The 25,049-nt window shown below is 31.5% G+C and overlaps 1 protein-coding gene across 1 annotated transcript; it reads left to right on the top strand.

The window, feature by feature from the left end:
• Positions 1-5,075: 5,075 nt before the first annotated feature.
• LOC134706876 (2-hydroxyacyl-CoA lyase 1-like) lies at positions 5,076-24,084 on the top strand. Its single transcript, XM_063566209.1, has 18 exons — positions 5,076-5,166; positions 6,402-6,506; positions 7,891-7,931; positions 8,618-8,698; positions 9,528-9,600; positions 10,451-10,528; positions 11,594-11,688; positions 12,863-12,975; positions 13,722-13,857; positions 14,348-14,453; positions 15,670-15,753; positions 15,991-16,098; positions 16,812-16,865; positions 17,502-17,602; positions 18,751-18,909; positions 20,810-20,914; positions 21,567-21,753; positions 22,705-24,084. The coding sequence occupies exons 1-18, from the start codon at positions 5,104-5,106 to the stop codon at positions 22,735-22,737; spliced, it is 1,722 nt and encodes a 573-aa protein (XP_063422279.1). The 5' UTR covers positions 5,076-5,103; the 3' UTR covers positions 22,738-24,084.
• Positions 24,085-25,049: the final 965 nt, after the last annotated feature.

The raw sequence follows: 25,049 nt of genomic DNA, 5'->3' as shown, positions 1-25,049 counted from the left end.
CTACATGTCATCCAGATAAGGTTCACCTGACCTTGATCTCAATTTATGGATCAGTGATCAAGGTCCATTTCTACTATAAGCAGTGGATCAGCTTTATGTGGTGAATGGAATGACTAATGGGTACATTTCAGTTTGGCAGGTTTCATCTGACCTGGACCTCATTTTCATGGTTCAATATAACATTTTTGTGCTTTGGTCTGTTTTTCAAGAACTATAATCAATAGGCCAAATATATTTGTTGTATGGAATGATTAAAAGTTCTTCAGTCTGGCAGATATTGTTGAACTGACTTTTAATTATAGAATTATAGTACTAGGTCAGATATATTTGTTGTATGGATTAACTGTATACTGTATAAAGGTGTACTAAGAGCATGTGCATCTGGCAGGTATAAGATGACCTTGACCTTATTCTCATGGTTCATTGTTGATGTTTTTGTGTTTTGGTTTGTTTTGAGATTATCATAAGCACGAGGTCAGCTATATATGGTGTTCAAAAATTAGTACGGTGGATATTTCTGTCTTGCAGGATTTATCTCACCTCATTCTCATAGATCTTCAAAATGCTAAGGTTATAGGGGTCTTTGTATGATACTTTAAGTAAAACCTTTATTTTTAAGACTGTCAACATAAAATTGATGGTCTGCTTAGCAGGTAAGACATTCAAACTGTGCACTCTTGTTTGATCCGAACATACAATGGGGTCTGTGACAACACATTTTATTGGGATAATGAAGGTAATTGTCTCCCCTTAATGTAGTAAAATAGTTGGACTTGTGTATGCTGTTTACCATACAATAGTGACATGAATGATTTGTAAAAATTGCATAGTTGCCATGTTAAAGATTCGATTAAACCATGATGTGTTTAGGAACCATATAAAATATTGAATAGGTCAAAAGCTTTTTGGTATGCAGTTGTATATATGCAAAAGGCACATCTGGAATTATTGATATATAAGTGTAACATGCAGAACTAATCTTCCTATAGACTTGACACAAAACAAACAGTTCTCTGAAGCCTTTGAGCAATACATAAATATATTTAAGGCTCTTCTAAAATAAAATACATCAAGGTGCTTTATTTTCGTTTGATGGACATGTTTTTCAACATACAGTTGACATTGCTATAGGACGACCTATTCTGAACGACTTGTTCCATTATTCCCAAAATACAGACATCACACAGAGATGTCTCGGGAAGATTGAAAAGAAGCAGGACAGCTTTTAACTTTAAACTTTACGTTTTGCTGTGTAGATGAAGTTCTCTCATCAAACCAAAGTTAGATGGCTTACTTTTTATCACATCTATCCAGTGATGATTGAACTAGGAATAAAGGATATATGTCGGGCAAGTTTGGTCTGCATCCGATGATTCCGCTCTTGATAATACATTTTACATTTACCTGTAAGTTAGATCTACTGAACTGTACATGCTCTGTTCTAGTTGTTATATTATGTAAAGAAGAACGTGTGTTCAACCTATTTGAATCTTTGTGAATGTCTCACAATTGGGCTCATCTGGGTTAACTGGGTTGACTGTTTCTAAACTTTAAAAATGACCAACGAAAAAAAAACTCAACCAAATCCCATTATGAACTTGTCATTTGTATTAAAAAAAATCATGCAACACCTGAGAAGATAACATCTTAGAATAGTAGAGCCAAAACATTATATATTCCAGATGCCACTATATCATACTGATCGCCACTTCCTGTGCCATTACCATCTTGAACAGAATAAAAATACTTATACCTCATTAAACCATGGAATTTGAAGCGGATATGCATGAGCAACTCAACTCTCCACCAACATCGACGACCTAGTGTTGAAATATGACAATAACCTTATAACAGTGCTCTTGATTTTTTTCCGTGTCTGCTACCTTGGTCGCTAAAATCTCAATATAAGGATAATGATCCGGCGTCGGCGTTAGTTCACTTCTTTTAAAAAAGGTTGAAGACCTGTTTTTTTGTATATAGATGCCTTATGTTACGAAGTTTTCGTTTGTCATAAGTCCATTATCCTTGCCATTTTCATGGTTAAGTGACCACTTGAAAAAAACTATTTCTGAAAGGTTAATTTCTTTCTTATTATGAATAATAGGGCAAATATATTTAGTATGTGCGTAATTTGCAAGGTCCTCAATACCAACAGACAGTTTTCATTTCCCCTCAATCTCATTTCATGGATCAGAGAACAAGGTGAAGTTTTTGGTGTTCAAGTCCATATATCGGATACTATCAGTCTTCTATTTCTATTGTATGGAATGATTGTAAGGTGTACATGTCCAACTGGTAGGTGTCATCTGACCTTGACCTTATTTTCATAGTTCAGTGGGCAAAGTGAAATTTTTGATTTTTGGTCTTTTTTTTCAAATACTATATGCAATAGGTCAACTATATTTGGTGTATGGAAATTTTAATGATGTACATGTCAGTCTCTCTTGTTTTATTTGACCTCGACCTCATTTTTACAGTTCACTGCTTGAAGTGTTTTAAGTTAAGTGTTTGTGATTTTGTCTGTTTTTCATAAACTATAAACAATAGGTCAATTAATTTTTGTCGATTGAATGGTAGTAATGTGTATATGTCTTTCAGTAAGGTATTATCTTAGTATTCCTTGACCTCATTTTCATGGTTCATTGCTCAATGTTAAGTTTTCATGGTTAAGTTTGTTTCATAGGTACTATATATAATTATTGATTGTAAGGTGTATGTCTGTCTGGGATGGCAATTCTGACCTTGACCTAATTTGTTGTTCATTGGTCAATGTTAAGTCTTCTTGGTTAAGTCTATTTCTTAGAATCTATAAGGAAAACGTCAACTATATTTTTGTTCTTTGAATGATTGTAAGGTGTACATGCCATTCCTTGATTCTTGTTTGGTTTATCTGAACTTTGCCTCATTAAGTTGAATCATGTTAAGTTTTTGTGATATTTGTAGTAAAGCTATATATTTAGAACTATCAACATAAATCAATGATTAGTATAGAAGGCGAGACAATTACACGTAAGCGCGTGTGCATTCTTGTTTTCTTTCTTGTCACATCAAAGACCTATGGTTTGAATCAAAAGCAGCCATTTTATTTACGAGGTTTGGGGAACTACAATTTGGGGAGCCGGGATATGATTTTTAACTTAGAAATATTCTGATTCCCAATTTGATGAAGACAAATATTTTTTGGGGGTTAGCAGATGAAGAAAAAACTATTCTGAATCCAGATTCCCCCCATACCTTAATATAGTATTAAATTTTGAAAGAAAGAAAATATGATTGATAGCGTCTAAGAAGTAAAAAAATAAATTTTTGACTTAGAAAAAAATATATCCCTTGAAGTTAAATTGTTTTTTCTTTATTGTATCGTATCGGCCAATAATATCAATGGACGACTACCTGGAACTCCAAGAAGTTTTCATTCATCTAGAAACACGGGCAAGCCAACGAAGTGTGTCATGTGCTTCAATGTCACACAAAAAAACGCTAGGTAGTCATCAAAACCAAGATTATCCTTTATAAACTAGACAACAACAAGCACATACTCCTGCGACCGCCAATCATAAAAAAAAACCCAACATAGTACCTCGGAATTATGATTTCAGAAGAATTGAAATGGAACACTGACACACATGAATAGTATCTCGAGCAAAGCTAGTTCAACATTCGGCTTTCTCCTAAGAAATGTGTGCATCTTCTAGGAAATATTCCTGCATCTTTTAGGATAGATTCCTGCATCTGATTCTCACTGAATAGATGAACACTTGAGAAGGGGTGTGATTTGAGAGCCGTACATATAAATGTTGACAATGGAAAAAAAAATGAACGAATACAACGAAGAAGTCCCCTTTTCATCAGTCGAATTTATCGCTTTAGAGAAAATGTTAATATTCGACTTTTGCCATAAAACTACTACACTATACCTCACCGAAATTAAAAACAAAAAAAAAATCAGTTCAACAGTAATTATTTAAATTACAAGACTATTTATATATAATGAACAGTCCTGTTCATAATAGACAGACACACAAATTATGATTTAAGTGCTACACAAACCGTGTGTGGAAATTACAAACAACCAATTTTTCCGAGAACTATTATGAAGTGGAAAAAAATACCAAGCATTCAAAGACTGAAACAATGTTTTAAATAGGGACAAACAGGGGGCGCTGACTGACCTAAGAGTGGGGCCCGCTCCAGTCATGATTCAATGATTCCCTATATAATCAACCCCAAGCCCACCCGCCCCCACCCCCCTGGATCCGCCTATGCATCGTGTAATGAAGCTTGTCAAAATCACTGAGGACTACAAAGTGTTGTCATCTCCGTAGTCACGCCAAGAGATCTTCTATATAAAATATATATTATAAAATCACATTAATAAAAAAAAGTCTTCCGTGTTGAAGATCGTACCTTGATCTAAAATGGCTTACTTTTATAAATTATTACTTGGATGGAGAGTTGTCTCATCGGCACTCTTATCACATCTTCCTTAGTTCCTATATCTATTTAGAATAGAACACTGCACATGGTATACATCTTTTGGGATAATTATCAGCCGAAGGCAGCAACCATTTGATTTCCGGGAGGTGGTGGGGGGTGGGGGCTATGGATTATTTCCCCGACAATTTATTTGTTTAACGACTTTGGCGAAAAACAATCTATTTTTTTCCAAAAACTTGAAACAAGCATTTTTTCCAGAAAAAACCCCATAGTAACCTATACCCCCCCCCCCCAGAAAATCGAACGGTTGCTGCATAACTACTTTTCGAACTTTCTAATTATTTACCAAGAGACACTATAAAGGACAGTTTATCTATTAAACTGGCATGAGGTATTTAGAGATTAGCAGTCCATCATGCCTGAAACTAAAGTCCATAAAGAGTAATGGAGCCAGTTTATCAAGGGCTTCTCTACAATCCTATAAAAGTCTATATGGCGTAGTTTAACATCATTGACATCGCCTAAACCATAACAACAGTTCTATTGATTAATAATTTGGTCTAAAAATCTTTATGAACAAAAATTAATTTTGGGTATGTTTTTGTTGTATGTGTCTTATTTGTAGGTGAATAGTCGGATCTTGTCTTTTCCCACGTGACTTACAAAATGGCAGACGACACGAAAACCATGGACGGTGCTCATATACTTTGTACTGCACTGAAAGCTCAGGTTTGCACAATGATAATTATTTCTAGAATAAAAAGGATACCTTTAATTGATTTGTTCACAATTTAAAAATTAGTATTCATGTGGGACGCCGGACGGTGCGTGCTCAACAAGATAATATGAAGTTCTATCTTTTGACCTTTTGGGCAAGTTTTGCTTTAGAATGAAGTTTAAGTCATAGTGCCCAAATCATTTTAAATTGCACCCATTTAACTAGTCCAAATAATTATGCCATATTGCAAGGCTATTTTATATTTAATTTTTTTCTGGGGCGCCTTTCTACGATGTAAAAATTAAAATAGCCTTGCAAGACGACATAAACTTTTGGACCACCATTTAACACCAGGGGCAGATCCAGCCATTTTAAAAAGGGGGCCCCACCCAGGACAAAAGGGGGTTGGTTGGTTCCAACCACATGTCCTCATCCCAATGCATTGATCCAGTTGATCGTCCAAAAAAAGGGGGTTCCATTCCCGGAACCCCCCTTTTAATAGTTAAATTTTCGACGTTTGTTGGTTTTCTTTGTCTTTTTAGTCAATATCAACAGATTGTTTAACTATAGGTAACATTTTAGTCTTATTAGACCAAAAAATTATCATGAGGGTTTGAATTTTTATTGATTTTACCATGTTTACCATGGTTGTTGCTTATGTTTAAAAAAATTAGCATATATGTAGTACCAACCCTTTGTTAAATCAGTATAATTTCAATCCCCCAAAGAAAAATACACATATTTATGCAGTCTAATATGAGGCAGGCATAACCTGTGAATGGGGACGAAGTCTGTATGTATATTTTTTTTACTTCAAACATGTTAATAAAGGATACAGAAATACCGTAACGTTCCCGATTTTGGTTCTGTTGTTTAGCTGTGACGTTCTTTAAGTTATGACGTCATATCCAATGTAAACAAAAGAAACCCTTCCATCAGGTAACGTTGTTTTTTTTCAAATCAAACAATTATCATATTAAAATTTTATTGAGTTCCAATCTTATATTTTACTAGACTGATCAATATAATTTTTTTTCAGTCTCATGCAAACAAGACAGATTTCTGCGCAAATGCGGGAAAACCGGAACAGGAACTAGATCTGAAAAAAAAAGTTAACGATTTTGAGTTCATTAGTACAATGAAAAATTCGGAAAATTTTCCCAATTTTTTTTTTTTTTTTTTTTTTTTTATTGATTTTTCTACCGTAATTGGGGACTTCGTCCCCATATTATATATACTTTTGCAGGGAGTTGAGTACATGTTTGGAATTGTTGGAATTCCTGTCACAGAAATAGCAATGGCAGCACAGGAAGTTGGAATAAGATACATAGGGATGAGAAATGAACAAGCAGTGAGTATATAATCAATCAAAGATTTTTTTTTCATGCAAATGGTGTTTCAAGAATGCTAAAAGTTTGATCACTACATCTAATTGTATTGTAATTACATAAACAGATTATGTTGTCTGCTCTATGGTTGGGTTGTTGTCGCTTTGACACATTCCCCATTTCCTTTCTTGATTTTAATACTGTATTAATGATGGTGATAATAACTCTTACATATCTTCAGCTTAGTACTGCATATTTCTGAATCCCATTACTAATGTGCACATGTATTTTTGTATGATGATATTTATATTTGTTTTTATGATGAATAGATAAGTTTAAACTAATGTGGATTTGAGGTAATAGATTGAGGAAATAATCAATTGCACAAAACATAAGGTATCACAGATAGAAGATTGGAGAGTGTTAAAGATATTCACATTCTACTTCAAAAACTTTTTTTGTATACTACTGTGAAAGTACTTTTATTCGTGGGGTATCAATTTTCGTGGTTTTCGTGGATGACTTTATCCACGAATTTAAGTGTCCAACAAAATAAAACAACCATTGAGAAAATCAAGTCATAGGAAGATCCCCATCGGTAGGTTTGATTACTGATATGATCTAGAGAATATATTGAATAACGCCAAATCTAAGAATTCTTTAATAGCAGTCATAGAACTACAACCATGTGCATGATCATACCCATTTAAGCTTAAATAACCTAAACTGTACTTCTCTCAAAAATATTTAAGATCGATGAAAGTCAGATTTCCAGTATTGATATGATAAAGTGTTCATTATATCCTGGTAGTTCTCGTACATAAGGGAAATTATAAATTCATGCTGGGTTTGATTTTGATAAGAATTATTTGACAATTCAAGATACGTTTGTAGCATTTGTTTATGTTACTGTTTTCTTTAGGTGACATGTTTATGGCCTAATTAACACCTTCACTGGTCTTTAATCTGTTGAACACTTTTTTATGGGCTTATTAGTGTTATCACTACGATTTACATGGATCAATGTTTACTTTGCAATTTCCTCAATCCAAACTATTTGTAACCTGGCTTTAATTTTAATTTATTTTTTTTTATTTTTAAGAAACTTATATCCACGAATTTAAAAACCCACGAACATATAAATTTTCCTCAAACCACGAAAATTGATACCCACAAATTAAAGTACTATCACAGTATTCAGTAACTATTGTTACAGTTTTAGAGATGCTTTTGATTTTTATTTAATCCACTTTCAATTTTTTTTAAGGGTTTATTTTTCTCTTATGATTAGTTATAGTCACTATAACTGCATTCATGCTCTTAAAGTCTTTATTCTGTACAGTAGAGTTGAAGCATTTCTAATGGACAAAAAAAAAGAAGATAAAACTCATTTATTATTTTTTGCAGGCATCCTATGGTGCTTCAATCATTGGCTATATGACAAGAAAGTAGGTATTCTTTATGATATGCATAGTAACTTTTGTCTCAAAATACATGTAGTATAAAAATCCTTCACAAATAAAAAGTCTAAAACATATTAACCCTTATCTGTCATTTTACCATTTCATCAATCTGCAATGAACAATTATACAGACTTAATTTCAACATGCCTGCACATATTAAGCTGATTATTAGTATCTTAGTCTACTTTCATGAGTTACAGATTGAACTTCTCGGCTGATTTTTGCTTTGTTTAAAGAATAGTTATACAGCCTTTTTACTAACGCCCTTCACACTTTGAGCTTTTTTTTAGAATGAGAATCTACTATATCAAGTTTGGTTGCACTCTGCTGAATTTTTCAGGCATTTTGTACTTTGGGTTTTGAAAATTAGATGAAAATATTGGTTGAACAGACATTTTTACTTAACACCTTCACAAAATAGAAGTTCCTTCATAACATAAGTTCCAAATGAAAAAAATATTCTGAAATATATTTTCCACTGATTTGTTAGGCAGAATGAAAATATGTTGACAGTGATACATCTAGTTTTTATTCCATTATCTTTTGTTTAAGGATTTGCTTCATGTTGGGCCAGTTTATTTTTTTTGTAAGCTTTGCTTGCTGTTCTTCTAGTTTATACAATTATCTGTTGCAGTTTTTATGACACTATAATTTCTAACATTTACTTTTAGACCTGCTGTTTGTCTGGTTGTCTCTGGACCAGGACTGGTACATGCCTTGGCTGGCATGTCAAATGCTATGGAAAACTGCTGGTAAATAAAGTTGATATACTTTCAACTTTTGCTATGTTAAACTTGAACTGATTCTGAAAAATAATTTGAGAAAACAGAAGTTTTGAGATATCAGGAGTAAATATAATGTGTTTTTTTCTCATTTTGGACTGACATCTTGTTTTGATATTTTGAGATAACAAGAGTCAATTGTATTTAGAAGAAGAAAAAAAAATGTTGACATTCCTTTAAATTTATTTTGTTGTTTATTTTCCAAACACATCAAAGTTCTGTAAGGAGATATGTCAACCATGGTTACTCACAACACTAACATGATCATATGAAAATTAAAAGTCCAAAAGTAACAACACTATTATTGCTGTTCTTCATCAGAAAGTCACATAGACACCTTTAACATGGAGCAGACACTCACTTCTAACTGCAGTTCAAGACTATTATTTATATGAGTTTGAGTGGAATTCTCTTCTGATGTTGATCATGCTACATTTCTGTAATATTAAGATTACATATTGAAAACACGAAAAAATTAAAATAAGGACACTTATTTTCCTTTATTGCATTGTGTTGTCTTGATTTTAATTTTAGTATTGATACAATTTATTGCATAAAGCAGTTTCAATCTGCAATTTGACTCATAATTTGTTTTAGGTATAGTTAATAATCATTAATGTATTTTATTCAACTTTCGTTATGTATAGTTAAAACTTTGTTAAAATGTGCAAAACAGTCATGACATAAAACACAGGTTGTATCAATACAATGCTTTGTTAGTTGGAAATACAATAAAATTGTCTCTTTTAAAACGAATGCATGATGTTTGAGATAATAATTTTGACCACATTTGTATTAGGCCAATGATTGTGATTGGTGGATCAAGTGAACAAGACCAGGAAGGGATGGATGCTTTTCAGGAGTGTCCTCAGGTAACAACAACAGCAAATATAGTAATAATTGATATATCAGAGAGATAAAAAAAAATCTGAAACTAACAGTATAATCATTTTCAGAATACATTAGCAGGATTTGTTTTTTATGCTCCATTTATTATGCTTTATTTATGGGCATTATGTTTTCTGGTCTGTGCGTCTGTTCACCCGTTCGTCTGTCCTGCTTCAGGTTAAAGTTTTTGGTCATGGTAGTTTTTGATGAAGTTGTTGATGTCCAATCAATTTGAAACTTTGTACACATGTTCTCTATGATATGCTCTTTCTAAATTTATTGCCAAATTAGAGTTATGACCCCAATTTCAAGGTCCACTGAACTAGCAAATGATAGTGCGATTGGGGCAAACTTGTACTATTAACACACATTATTGTTTGCTATAAATTTGCAATACTTTTTGTAAAGAATATATGTCAACATACCACAAAGTAGAAATAGATTATGATTTTTATTTTAACTTTCCACTCTTAAGTGTCTAATTGGCGCTTGAATTGATTTTAAAAATAGATAAAAAAAAATCATGAAAAAAAAACTACACAGTCTCAAAGCTTTCAACATTTGTAAAATGATACATTGATGATCTTCTTTTAAAAGTATGCTTAGTTGATCCTTACTGTCATAAATTTTGGATGCCACTGTACTTGTTTCTGATGTTTTAATTTGTGGCAAAGGGGGGAATGCATGTATAAATTAATTAAAAGTCTGCACATTTAATGAGGAAAAAAAAACATTCTGAAAAACTTATTGTTGTAAATCTCAACCAAAAGTTATTTGCTACATTTTTGATTTTTGCATAAGAAGTTTTAATTATGTGACATAATTTTTTTGTAGGTTGATATTGCACGTCCTTTCTCAAAATATACAGCAAGACCAAATTCAACAGGAAGAATTCCTTTCTATGTTGAAAAGGTAAGCCCTTGTCTCATATTTAAGATGTGGTATGATTACCAATGAGACAACTCTCCACAAGAGACCAAAATGAAAGTTATAGAAATGAGGCGATTTTGGAAGTTTGGCATTGAATGTAAGAATTTGAAGTTCTACAGATATGTATTAATACAAAATTCAAAAATAGAAATACAGATATCTCGTAATGTGACAAAACATTTGAAGGATGATATTTGATAGATTCAAAGTAATTTTTATTTTGAAAGTCGAGGGGCCAAAATGCCCATAAAATGACTCTTCATATAAGAATTTTATATTATTAATACCTAACATGAATTGAGTTCAATTTTTCAATTTAGCCTATGTTTAAACTATAAGCATAGCAATTATTGCAATATGTTCGCTAGATGATAACTTAAGCTTGCAATGAATTTAGATTGAAGAGTCTTTTATAATGTGATTTTGGTCAGTATATGTTTTTTTCTTTCATGTAAATGATTTTTATTGTATTAGGTAAAAGTAAGATGCTTGTCATGTAAAACTTTTTCCTGGGAAAAGGTTAAGGTGTTGTTATTTCAACTGCTAAATATGCGAACATTATGAAAATAAATTCAGTTCCAAAATATCTCTATCATTAACTTCTTGAAGTTTGATAATAAAAATAAATTCTTAAATGAAGTTGCTTCTGCTTTGTAGTTGCCTTGTAGAAAGATGATACAAAAAAATAAGATAATGGAGTAGGAAACATGGATGTTCAACATTGACTTGTTTTAATTAACAGTTGGAATATTAAGGTGGTACCCTACACTTTCACTAAAATTAATTTGGCTCGTTTAATTTTCAAAATATTTTGTCAAAGTAAATCTAACAAAAATATAAATATTTCAAAAATTTTGATCCAGCCGTTTTGTCAGAAAAATTACACTGGTTTTATAGCAGTTTGACAAACCCCAATTTTAATCATTGAGAAGCTTAATATTCCTTCTACAACACAATATAATTATAACATTTAGCTGACTTTACAGAGTTATCTCCCTGTAGTGTTAGGTACCACCTTAAATTACATTGATAGTGTATTATTTATAGGCAGTGAGATTTAGTACCTTTGGTAGACCAGGTCCTGTGTATTTAGATTTTCCAGGCAACATGATTAATCAGAATGTCCTTGAAAAAAATATCAGGTAAATGTGACAAGTTATAGGTTGCATTTCTGTAAATATTGACAATGCAATTTCCCATAGGAACTCCTTTTACGGCTAAAACTGTACCACTTTTACTATGAAGTATTGAAAAAATCTTATCCTAGAATTGAAAGTTCATTTGCACCACAATTTTTTTTAAAGGTCATAATATAGGGCTATGCGGCATATAACGTTGATATGCCCTGAACTTCTCAGAGTTTAAACTTACACTATTTTTCTTAACTACCCCTACCTGGAATGAAAGGTTACCACAGATTTCAATGTAAACAATATGCACATGTTTATTTAATGGTAACTTTCCCAAGTTATGTCTCTGCGATATGGAACACAGAGAGCATATTAAACTGGGAACCAGTATGTAAACAAAATTAATTTTCTATGAATATTCAATTTCTCCCCAAAAGAGGCGTGTTTTCAGAAACAGCTGTATTTACAAAGTGCAACTTATAAAAACTCTTTTGTTCTTTTTTAAGATTGTTTAATGACAGTTAATGCCATCAATCCTAGGTCAATTAAACCAGCTAACTCACATATAAAGTGATCTGCTGGCAGACATGTGAATCCATATATTTTATTTTAACTGACATTGCTCCTACTTGTGAATGCTAAGGGCTGGATGATAAAATATTAATGCAACACTTTAGTATTCTTACCCCTGTCATGAGAATCACCAACTTCCTGCCCACCAGATAAGCACTTTACCATACGCATACCAAGGTAGTTCATAGACTCAAACTCTTTTCTTAGTATTATTATGATTGTGTTTCCTTATGCCTGTTTTTGTTAAATTACTCATTAACCAATTGCATGAAATGAATAATGAATGGTAAGTAGGAGAATGTTTTAAAATGTGTAAATTTGAATTTAAAATCATTAATCAAATATCATAATTCTCTCACTTGTCATGGATGATTGAGATGGTTGTTACAGCACAACACTGTAGAGCATCTTTTTTTACTCATAGGAAGAGTAGCACATGAGAATAAATCTGTTTTGAGTAAGTTTGCCATGTTCTAAAATTAATTCTTTTATGACCCTTAACACCACCAAAATTATTAGATAACGCAGCATAATTTTACTAGGAAGTTGAGGCAATTCCACTGTGATGATTACAACTGATACATGTACTCTGATGCTATTTTTTATCTTTCAGTCCTTTTGTTGTATGTCCACCACCTCCATTGACCTTAGCTGACCCTGACAAAGTGAGAGATGCTGCAGATTTATTGTACTATGCCCAGAAACCTCTTGTTATTATTGGGAAAGGTAGGAATACTAATTTTCTAACTATATATGTTTTTAACATGGGTTCAATTAGAAAGTAGGTAAAGTTACAAAGAGATACCTCAGAAAGGGTTGTTGTTGTTTGCATCACATTGGCTGAGGGTTTTTTAGATTTGTTAAACAACATAATTGGATGAATTTTAACTTCACCCTGAAGTTTTGTTCACATCAATTTGAAACTAGGTTTACATGTATATTATAATGTAAACTTTTAAATTTTAAGAAAAATTGTGTTTGACATTGATTTCATGGTTCACTGAATATTATATTACTTTTGCTTGATATTATATCATAGTACATTCTCAGATTAAAGTTTTTGGTTAAGATAATTTACTACGAAGTAGCATTCACATTATATTTAAATATAGTATACATGTTCACTAAAAAAAAAAAGGCTAATGATAGTACAAAAGGGCCATCACTCCTATAGGCTTTTATAAATGCTTTTATCCTGAAATGTTATTTTTTAGACATGGTCTTCTCCTATTGTCTTTTAAGACATGCAACTATAGTAGATAGACAGATGTTGTAAACAAAATAATCTATCAACATTTCTAGATGTAAACTAGACAATTTTATTTCATAATCTATATTGCATATTTTTACTAAACTAGCAATTCATGCTCCATGAAGAATCTGTTTATTTTGTACTTTTATAATTTTTTTCAACCTCAAGAAATTATCCCCAATACTATCATGGCTTTTATTGGTTGTAATCTACTTCACAGGAGCTGCATATGCACAAGCAGAAAATTCTGTCAGAGAGCTAGTGGAAGGATGTAAACTGCCATTCTTACCAACACCAATGGGTAAAGGTGTACTACCAGATGACCATCCACTGTGTGTGGCTCCAGCTAGATCAAAGTAAGAAGAAAACATGACTATTTATCATTGTTGTGTTGATTCTTCCTAGTTCCACTGCTGTTTTTTGCACTTAATATTTCAATTAAAGTAATGCATTATAATTAAGACAACATTTTAGGCAGCACTGAAGATGGCTTTTTGGTCTTCAGGTTTGAGGTTCACAAGAAAAATGGCCTTGTGGAATGTGGATGCTTATTGCATAAGGTTTTAAAAAAACATGGCAAGAAATCAAATAGACTCTGCAACATAAAATGGAAGACCAACATTTTACATATCAAAATTTTCATCATGACCTACTTTTATATGATAAAAATCATGCTGTGATTACAGACTTAAAGACATTTGGGTTGGTTAACTTAGTTTATTGAATACCCAACCCATCTCAAGCAATGAGTGTGATAATAGTAGCATTACAGAAGACACAAAAATAGGTACAAGACAACAATGTTAAATAAAATAGAATTCACAGTTCTTTGATTGTCTCTTTCAGAGCATTGCAAGAAGCTGATGTAATAGTGTTACTTGGTGCTAGGCTTAACTGGATTCTGCACTTTGGTCTACCTCCAAGATTCAATCCAAAAGTCAAAATTATCCAGGTGATTTTTTTTTATTATCTACACATCTTTTTGAAATTGTATAAAATTAGACTAGAAATGCTTGTAGAATAAATTAATAAATATAATTTTTTAATTAAAAAAATAAACACTAAAAAGAAATAGTTTTTTAAATGAAATACATACAGTTATATCATGCTTTAAGGTGGTACCTAACACTACAGAGAGATAACTCTGTAAAAATCAGCTAAACATTTTAAGGGCATACGATACAGTTACAGGGGAGGTAATGACGTTGCTTACGTAAAATGTTATTTTTGCGAAAAAGATGCATTTTTCAACTGATTTTTATCATTCAAACTGATTTAATTTGAAAACGAGTGCATGAACCCCTATTTTTTAAAACGACATTTTGTTTCCTTTTGCAGGGAGATTATGTGAACCAAATTTTATAAAACTGTAAATAGTGCAATTTTTTTAATGTTGATAAGTATACAGCAAAAAATTACGTTTTTTCTCAATTCATGACCATTTGTGTATATGAGTTATTTCTGAATAAAAAATGCATAAGTTTTTAGGATACTTATAAAATACAGAAATTACAAATTATTTAACAATAAAGAATAAAGATATATATATATACTGTTTATCTTTTAAAACAAAAAAGTTATGTCTTTCTTTCGAAAGGGAAAATACGGCCACAAATCCAAATTTTGAGCAAATATACAAAATTTCGACCTCATTTAACTCAAAAAGTAACGTATGAAGGTATATTTTTTATTACATATTTGATTTAATCAGGCAAAAAATAGCCTATATGGAAATTTTCATCAAACTGTAAATACGGGATCAAAACTGTATCATATGACCTTAATCATGTTGTATTGTTAAGGAAATATTCAGCTTCTCAATGATAAAAATAAGTGTTTGTCAAACTGCTATAACCATGGAATTTTTTCTGATAACGTGGTTGGTTCAAATTTTTTGAAATTTTTATATTTTTGTCAAAGGGTCAAAGTAATCATTTTGTCAAAATTTTGTGAAAATTAAATGAGCCAAATTAATATGAGTCAAGGTGTTGGGTACCATCTTAAACACAATTCGGGGTAGAACAGATAGAAAAAGTAAATATATTCACAAAGCAAGTTAGTTCAATTTCACATTTGGGTCTAAGTAAGAGTGCAATAAACATTTTGAATAATGTGATGGTTGTTTTTTAATATAAGGCTGAATGAATAAGACTGTTTTATGATTTTAGATTGACATATGTGCAGAACAGATGGGAAACAATGTACAGTCAGCTGTCTCTCTTGTTGGAGATTGTGGTGCTATAATTCAACAGGTAACAAGCATTTAACTGGGTGAAAATCTTTTCTTATTTTCTTTTCTTTTTTTGACATTTTGATTTTATCATTTTCAATTATTACAATTTTTTTCAAGTTTGATCTTAGTTGATTTTAATAGGATCTCTTAATCTGACTGCCTTAATTTAATATATGAAAACAAAGGAAATAAAACTCCCAAAAATAGTTAAACTGCAGCATATTCTGATTAAAAATAATGATTTATCTTTTTTCAGATAAATGATGTTTATGGAAAAATGCCAGGAAGATTTGCTTTCAGTACCAAATCACCTTGGTGGAAAACATTGAATTCTAAAGTTCAAGCTAATCAGAAATCAGTACAGGTACACAACCTTGCAAACCAGTGCATATTTAACAATATTTACTAATAAAAAAGGTAGATTTCTGAGTTGGTTGATTTATTTATTTTCAGTACTAAACATAAGTTTTTTTACTGGTACAGTATTGCCACATTTTTTTCTCTTTTAAACTAAAATGTTTATGCTATGTAATGTTTTTGTCAGTAATATGGCCAGAGATTGCAATTGTAACACCTTTGAAGTGCATCAAATGTTATGTCCTTATCACCACCTTTTCCTATCATTAATTGTTAAAAATGTTAAAAATGATTCAATCATCACTCCTAGACTTTATATATTTGTCCTTGACATGCAGGCAATTGAACCTATGACCTCTTGCTCTTAAGACAGCTAAATAATTTTTTCTTTACCAGAGTGACTTCTATAGAGTTAGTAAAAGCATATTCTGTATTATAACAGTTTTTTAATACAGTAGAAAATGAGGTAACAATACATGTACCATGTGGAATATGTTTTAAACTAATAGAAAAACACACATTATATGACATGAATCCTTTCAGTTAATGTTGAATCATGAATACAATTATTGCTTTTTTTTTTATAAAGTTTTACAGCCTAATATTTTTCTCCAAACTAAATAATCAAACAATTGTTAAAAGTTACTTGTATTATATGAGTATGTCTTCTGTTTAAGCATCATTTACAGATTTTTCAAGACAGTTTTTTCTTTCTTTCAGCAAATGATAGATGACAAATCTGTTCCAATGAATTACTTTGCTGCTTATGATGAGGTTAGTTTATATATAAAATTAGATAGCTGTTTATCTTTAAAAACTTTTGAAATATAATCTCCCTAAAGACTTATGGTTGATGACTCCCTACCATCACCAGGCTTGCCTATCATCTTTACTAATTGAATTTGAATAATTTGATTTTTTTTATATGGCATGCTTTTGCAGCGGCTTCCTTGATATTAAGTTTCTATGGTAATTGGAGGATACACCTCCTTAACCATGTATTGTCTGGAATTCTTACATTTCTCAACTTTCAGCAGAAACATTTGATTTCCAAATGTGATACAGATAACTGGATAGGAAATAATTCAGCAGTTTAAATATTGCCAAAAATATTTCGTTTGTTTTATTTAAGTTTCTTTTTCTATAAATTAAAACCCAAAAGAAATATCAACATTTTGAGTTAATTTATAAAAGTGCTATTCTCAAATAATGTATGTTCTTAGTTTTATACATTTAACATTTTCAACCATGTGTTATCACTGTGGTATTCACTACATAAAGTCAAGTGATTGACACAGTTCCATCAGTTCATGAGTTTATTAAAAGAAAAATATTGTAGAATTGTGCAATCATGAATTTATCATACTAATCTGCTTAAAAAATATTTTTGTTTACTACTTTGTATATTAGATAAGATCACTACTACCAAAAGACTGCATTATCGTCAGTGAGGGAGCTAACACAATGGATATCAGTAGGACCATGATACTGAACAGTCTGCCTAGACACAGGTATTTATCTTAGGGTTGTTTTCGTAAAGTATACCCAACATAAAAAGATAGACTATGTTTTTCCAAGTGGTGTATGCAGATCAACTTTTTATAAAGTTGTTTTCTTATTGAAAGATGTGGTGTGAGCGCCAATGAGACAACTCTCCATCCAAATAACAATTTATAAAATTAAACCATTATAGGTCAATGAAAGGCCTTCAACACGGAGCCTTGGCTCACACGGACAAAAAGCTTTAAAGGGCCCCAAAATTACTAGTGTAAAACCATACAAACTGGAAAACCAACGGTCTTATATGTATAACAAACGAGAAACAAGAAACATGTATGAATTACATAAACAAACGACAACTATTGTTAATGACTGGTTTTGAGTGTTATAGCAAACTAGTTGTCCCTATGATACCAAATTTTGTCCTCAGCTTCACCTCAAGCAATAGTTTTCAAAGTGTAGTCAAAGCTTCTTGGATACTATGAACAATATGTCAATGATATTTGGCAAATGGGAGGATTTTAAAGTGAACATGCGCCTGTCCCAAGTCAGGAGCCTCTGGCCTTTGTTAGTCTTGTATGATTTTAAATTTTAGTTTCTTGTGTATAATTCGGAGTTTAGTATGACGTCCATTATCACTGTACTATTATGCATATTTTAGGGGCCAGCTGAAGGACACCTACGGGTGCGGGAATTCTTGCTACATTGAAGACCCATTGGTTGCCTTCGGCTGTTGTTTTCTCTATGGTCGGGTGGTTGTCGCTTTGACATATTCACCATTTCCTTTCTCAATTTTATATCTGTTTGACAGGTTTTTTTCTGACCATGATCTCATTTGTTATAGTTCATTGTTAATGTTTAAGTTATATGTGACACTTGAACTTTCATTATGTGTACTGTATAGCTTCTTGATTGGTTTACAGCCTTTTAAATACCAGTAGGACATTGTATTGTACCGCAACCGTCACATACCAACTTCCATATGTTTAAGTTGAAATTTGCCCAGCTTATTTACTATAAATGTATATCTATAGTTTTTATAAAACGATTGTGATGTAATAAATTTGATATTCCAAATTGCAGTTTCCTTCAAGTTAAGATATTGATACCTATTTAGAGCTTTAAATTAGCTGATAACACCTTTATTTTAACTTTAAAGATTAGATGCTGGATCATATGGAACAATGGGTGTAGGACTTGGATTTGTTGTTGCAGCAGCAGCTTGGTGTAAGGATCATACCCCAAATAAAAAAGTTGTATCCATTCAAGGAGACTCAGCTTTTGGATTTTCTGGGATGGAGTTGGAGACGATTTGTAGGTAAGAAATAAAGATTTCTTCGATGTAAGTACATATTCACCAATTCTACTTTCTGCATTTTAAGGCAAAGATGTTCATTGCCCTTGCCTTAAAGGTTTACAGAAATATGAAAATGCTGATGCCCGATTGAAATTATAAGCTTTCTCATACCAAAGGTCAAGTTTCAATAAAAGTAATATCAAAATATCACACCAGTAATATATCATTTGAAGTTAAGGTCGCTTGATAATTTAGGAAGAGATATGCTCTTGCTAATACCATCAGTGTTTCATTTGATATTGTGAAGGTTTATGAACAGTGATTACAGAAAATGACCGTAGCAATTAACAGTAATGTTTCAAATTGATATCCAAGGCTCTCTAATACATTCAGTTAACAGAAGATTTCAATCAAATAAATGTCTTGAAGTTCACTTGATAAATATCTCATAATCAGGACTGATTCTTATTTTAACTGGGAAGATATATGCATTTTGGTAATGTGAATATAGAGTATCAAAATGTATAGAATTATGTAGCACTTGGACTCTCCATCCAACTTTTCTCATTGAAAATGGATAAAAGTTTGTGTCAAGTGTCAACATCAGTTATATCTCAGATATGTTAGAAATCTAGTGTGAATTGATTATATTTGGGGATGTATGCCAATTAAGTCTGTAAATATCGAAATCGCCATTGTAAGAACTCTAACACCTACAGTTATCTTCTGGGTTTAATATGGTTTGTTTCAATCTAAGTTAATTGAATATTTTCTGGGTGTAATGCACCATGGAAATGTAGATGATATGCAATGTAACTGTTGTCATTATCACAAATACATTCCTCATTGCAGTTTGATCAAATTCATGTCAACATTTTTATACGGCCGTCAAAATTTTGACGGGACGTATTATGGTAAACAAATGTCTGGTGTCCGTCTGTCTGTCTGTCTGTCCGTCTGTCTGTCTGGCGTAAACATGTCACACTGTAACTTGAGAAGGACTTATCCAAATTTCATGAAACTTAACATAGTTGTTTCTTATGATGGTCAAATGATCTGTATACTTTTTGGTGAAATAAGATTAAAACTTTTTGAGTTACGGTACTTTGTAACTAAAACAGGGGTGTGTTTTTTTCACATGTCGCACCATATCTCAAAAACCATTCTTGATTATGGCTTTAAACTTTAAACACTTCTTAGTTATATTAATCTTAATATCTGTATACTTTTTGGTTATGATTCAAAATTTTATTTTTAAGTTGTTGAGTATTTTGTAAAAAAGGGGGAGGTTTTTTTTACATGTCGCACCATATCTGAAAAACTATTTATGATTATTGCTTAAAACTTTACACATGTCTTTGTTATAATAATCTAAAGATCTGTATACTTTTTGGTGATGATTCAAAATTTCCTTTTTGAGTTATTGAGTATTTTGTAAAAAAGGGGGAGGTTTTTTTTACATGTTGTGCCGTATCTCAAAAACAATTTATGATTATTGCTTAAAACTTTACACACTTCTTTGTCATATTAATTTAAAGATCTGTATACTTTTTGGTGATGATTCAAAACTTTATTTTGGAGTTATTGAGTATTTTGTTAAACAGGGGAGGTTTTTTTTACATGTCGCGCCGTATCTCAAAAATAATTTATGAATATTGCTTAAAACTTTACACACTTCTTCGTTATATTAATCTAAAGATCTGTATACTTTTTGTTTTTGATTCAAAATTTTATTTTAGTATAAAAAAAAACGGGTTGGGGGTTTCACATGTCCCACCATGTCTCAAAAACAATATATGGTTATTGCTTAAAACTTTCTCAGAAACTATTTATGATTATTGCATAAAACTTCCACACAAGACGTCGGGCGTATCATGCGCTCATGGCGCAGCTGTTTATTTATAACACAGTACACTTTCAGATACAAACTGCCAGTTGTAATGATAATTATGAACAACAATGGCATTTATAATGGATTGGATGGAGAGTCATGGGAATCACTACAGGATACAGATCTTCCTTTAAAGTAAGTTATAAAATACATGTTTAATACTAGTACCAAAAAGAAAAGAAAAACTAGCAGCACTTCTTAATTTCTTTCATTGATATTTAGAATGATAATTTCCTGAAAATGCAGAAACAAAAATTGTATTTGTGTTCCTTATTTTATGAACAATGGCAATAATAATGCACACACTGCATAGGGCCTTCAATGCATCAGAGTGATGTAGCCTTAGTGTATGAAATGGTCTTCACATTTTATTTAGTTGATGTAATTCAATGATCATTTACAACCAAACAAATGTCTTTCAAATGTTATGGTTAATCTGGCTTATGTAGCTATATAAGTGAAGTCAAAGTCTAATCTATATTTTTTTTAAATGGCATTAATTTTTCCACATTTCAAAATGAAATAGATATGGTAGGGTATGTCTGATGTGTAATGGATAAATATAAGGCTGACAAACTACAGTTTGATAGGGGAAAACTCGCTAGTATTGTATATAAGCAATTATCTTTTGAGAATCTTCACCTTAATGTTTGTCCTTTTATGTATAAAAGATAATGCAACCAATGATGCATGAAAAAAGCATGAAAGTGTAATATATCCAAAACATGTACAATGTATATTGTACAGTGAATTTTAGTATTGTATCCTTATATTTAAAATGTTTTAGTCTTCCTCCATCATGTTTGACTGTTGATGCTCATTATGAGAGAATGATAGAAGCTTTTGGTGGCAAAGGATATTTTGTCAGGACTGCAGCTGAATTAAAATCTAGTCTAACTACAGCATTAAACAGCAAGGATCAAATCTCTCTGATAAATGTGATGATAAGTCCACAAGCTCAGAGAAAACCCCAGGTAAGTGCCAAATCTCTCTGATAAATGTGATGATAAGTCCACAAGCTCAGAGAAAACCCCAGGTAAGTGCTTACTGTCAATATGTTTTATTTTGAATGCATTTTAATTATTGCTTTCATAATTTCTCTGACCAATGACCATTCCTGTTGTCCATGTTTTATTCTGTCATTTTTTTGGTGGCGTTCCTGTTGTTTATTCTTTGGTTTTCTATGTTGTGTCATGTGTACTATTGTTTGTCTGTTTGTCTTTTTCATTTTTAGCCATGGTGTTGTTAGTTTGTTTTAGATTTATGAGTTTGACTGTCCCTTTGGTATCTTTCGTCCCTCTTTTGGATCTTCCTTAAACACCAATTTACCTGATAGATACGACTAATTCTTGATTATCTTTATCAACTGGAAATTATTAACTCATTATGCAGGTGTGGCTGGAATATTGAAACATAAATTAACAACAATTACAATGGAAAAATAAAGGTTATCAACTTTGTCTTATAATTCAGTTTTGATGAAACCTCTCAATTGATGTTTTGGTGTAGGACCAGGGATGATAGCTACCACTCATATACACTAAAATGTTCCTTTATTATTTAAAAGAAAGAGGATAGTTGTTGTTTCATTACACTTAAACCAAACCACTTTGGTATTGAAAATGTAGTTACTTGATACATTTCTGTAGCAGGCAATACATGACCTGTGGTATTGTTACACCTCAGAACATACTAATACTGGTGGCATACTTGATCTAAATGGATTACTTTGGTATTGACGTTTTTTGTTCATCAGACTTACAATATTTTTTTGTTTGTAAAAGATGCATTTTAAGATAGATATATGTGGCATACATGAACAAAAGTTTTCCATTTCAATACACCTAGGTTAAAGCTGAACAAGCTTGAGATTTATTATTAATAGAATATTTAAAAAAAGTAATGACCCATTGTTTGCTTTTTAGGACTTCTTCTGGCTGACAAAATCAAAGATGTGATAACTGTATACCAGTAGTTATTTTTGCTACTTATGGATTTGATTGAGAATCCTGGACTAATTCACTGCTTAAACAGAACAGCATAGGTTGTTACTTGTCATTTGTTTTAGTCATAATAATTAGAATGATAATCATATTGCCAATTACATGTAGAAAACAAAACAGAAAGAAAAGGTTGAAGAGAAAATTCAAATATAACGTAAACCTCCATTAACATTGTGAACTTTTAATGAAGGAACAGATATAAAAATGTAAAAAAGAGTCATATATAATAATACATTGTAGTTATGAAGGAAGTATCTTATTATCATTAGTCATAAAAATGCAACATAAAATATGTGACAGATATCAAATAATTGACCACAGTGCCAAATTGCACGAAGAACAACATTTTAACAGGACTATCTTTGAATAGGTTGCAATAAATTTGTTATTCATCATGATTTGCATCATAGTACAGGGTTGTCTGCTCTTTGGTCAGGTTGTTGTCTCTTTGACATATTCCCCATGTTCCCCATTTGCATTAACAATTTTATTTAGGAGATTTGAACATCAGTAAACTACAGTTGAATCTAATTTTCAGACATGATTTATGTTAAACTGAAATATCTCCTTTTAGTTCTCTCCCTTAACCTTTTGATAAAAAATCATTAAGTAATAGGAAGCAATTGTTAAGTTCGGAAAAAATACTTTATAATTTTGGTACGATAAACAATAAAAACAAAGGTAACAGAAGGAACTAGCTAAACATATAAAACATATGCCATCCAAAACTTGAAATTGAACATCATTATTACATTTGATCTCAATTCAGTTCGAATTGAATTTATTCAACCTTTTACAGTGCTAACTTAATGCACATCTTACAACATTCTTGGTCTCATTTACATGACAGAAGTCATGAATATATATTATATAAAGATCTTTGTATCAGAAGCCAATTCATTAATGATATTCTGTAACTTGCACAAACTAATATAACTGATAGATATGTGGAAAAAAAGATAATCAAATTGGTATGATTGCAATGAGATCCTGAATGTAATGTTGTGAGATCTTTGTGTATTTAGCATTAATGAAAGGCCTACTAAGATGTTATTTCAATAATATTAACCCTTTATTCCCACCTTCTATAATTACACATTTATTTATCAGTAGGTGATCATTTTATCATTTACTTCCTAACACATTATGCTACAGTGACAACAAGAATGTTTCCAACGTCAATAGACCATTTCACAAATTTTACAATTTAACTGTTTGTGGTGTTATATCCCATCAAACAAGCAAATAAACATGCAGAATGTAACACCTGATGCTGGGCAAACTTTCAATATGAATTTTAATATGTTTTTTTTATACTGTTTATATTTGTATATAAATATATATATATATTTACAATGATTGTTGTTGATTATAATTTTGTTAATAAAAATTATGTTGTTGATGAAAAATCTAGTTTTAATTTATTACAGACCTCACATGGGCTTGTATCAGTTCATATTGTACTAAATTCATTCCTGTCTATAAATTAAATTTTTATATTTTAAAACCAATATGTAAATAAAGTCAACATTAGTATACAACTGTTCAAATGTCCTAAATTGATTTCATGCTGTAAGGCTTCCAGACTGTTAAAGTCCTCGTGGGACAGAATGTCCACCTGTAGATATTCTGATCCGGTGATGTTACATAAAGGCAACATTAGTATACTGCTGTTCAAAAGTTATAAATAAAAAAAACATCTATAAAGGTAGCAAGCTTATTATTTGGTATGCAAGATTGCAAAATATCACCAAGGTTATCTTTGCCTGCAGTAGAAAAATCTTGGTGTCCTAAGTAATTCAACATGTTATAAACAGTGAACTTACAGAAAACGACCTCTGCATTCATTTCATGTCAGCACAAAAGTGCTTACTATAAGAAACTTGTCAAAGATACCAGGTTCGTTTACAGACGGATTAACAGTGATACTCAAATCAGAATAATTTTCAAAGTCAAATAAAGTGCAAAGGTAAAGCATTCAGTCCCAGTGCAAAGGTAAAGCATTCAGTCCCAACAATTCCGAAAGTGTTTGTCAAGTACATTTAAGATAATCTATTCATGGGGTAGACAACCTTAAGTACTTCTATCAATTCCAAGTTTTATAAACAGTTAATTTATAAATTTGACTTTCAATAATGATTCATGTCAGCAAATTAGTGCTGCTACTGGGCTGGTGATAGTGGTAACCTCTGTGATAAAACGTCCACAAGCATTGGCATCGACTAAGTGATTGTAAAGCACATCTAGATATCAGACTTTTGATTTGG

The sequence above is a fragment of the Mytilus trossulus genome, chromosome 2 (genome assembly GCF_036588685.1).
Source record: "Mytilus trossulus isolate FHL-02 chromosome 2, PNRI_Mtr1.1.1.hap1, whole genome shotgun sequence".
NCBI classification, from domain to species: Eukaryota; Metazoa; Mollusca; class Bivalvia; order Mytilida; family Mytilidae; genus Mytilus; species Mytilus trossulus.
Note: the sequence above shows the minus strand (reverse complement) of the source record. Positions and strands in the feature narration are given on the sequence as shown.

What these genes read in the sequence shown, in the direction of transcription:
- LOC134706876 (XM_063566209.1), top strand. Translation starts at nt 5,104, where the DNA reads ATGGCAGACGACACGAAAACCATGGACGGTGCTCATATACTTTGTACT. An exon ending in GTACTGCACTGAAAGCTCAG is followed by an intron (nt 5,167 to 6,401) that starts GTTTGCACAATG and finishes ATACTTTTGCAG; the next exon opens with GGAGTTGAGTACATGTTTGG. An exon ending in GTGGTGCTATAATTCAACAG is followed by an intron (nt 15,754 to 15,990) that starts GTAACAAGCATT and finishes ATCTTTTTTCAG; the next exon opens with ATAAATGATGTTTATGGAAA.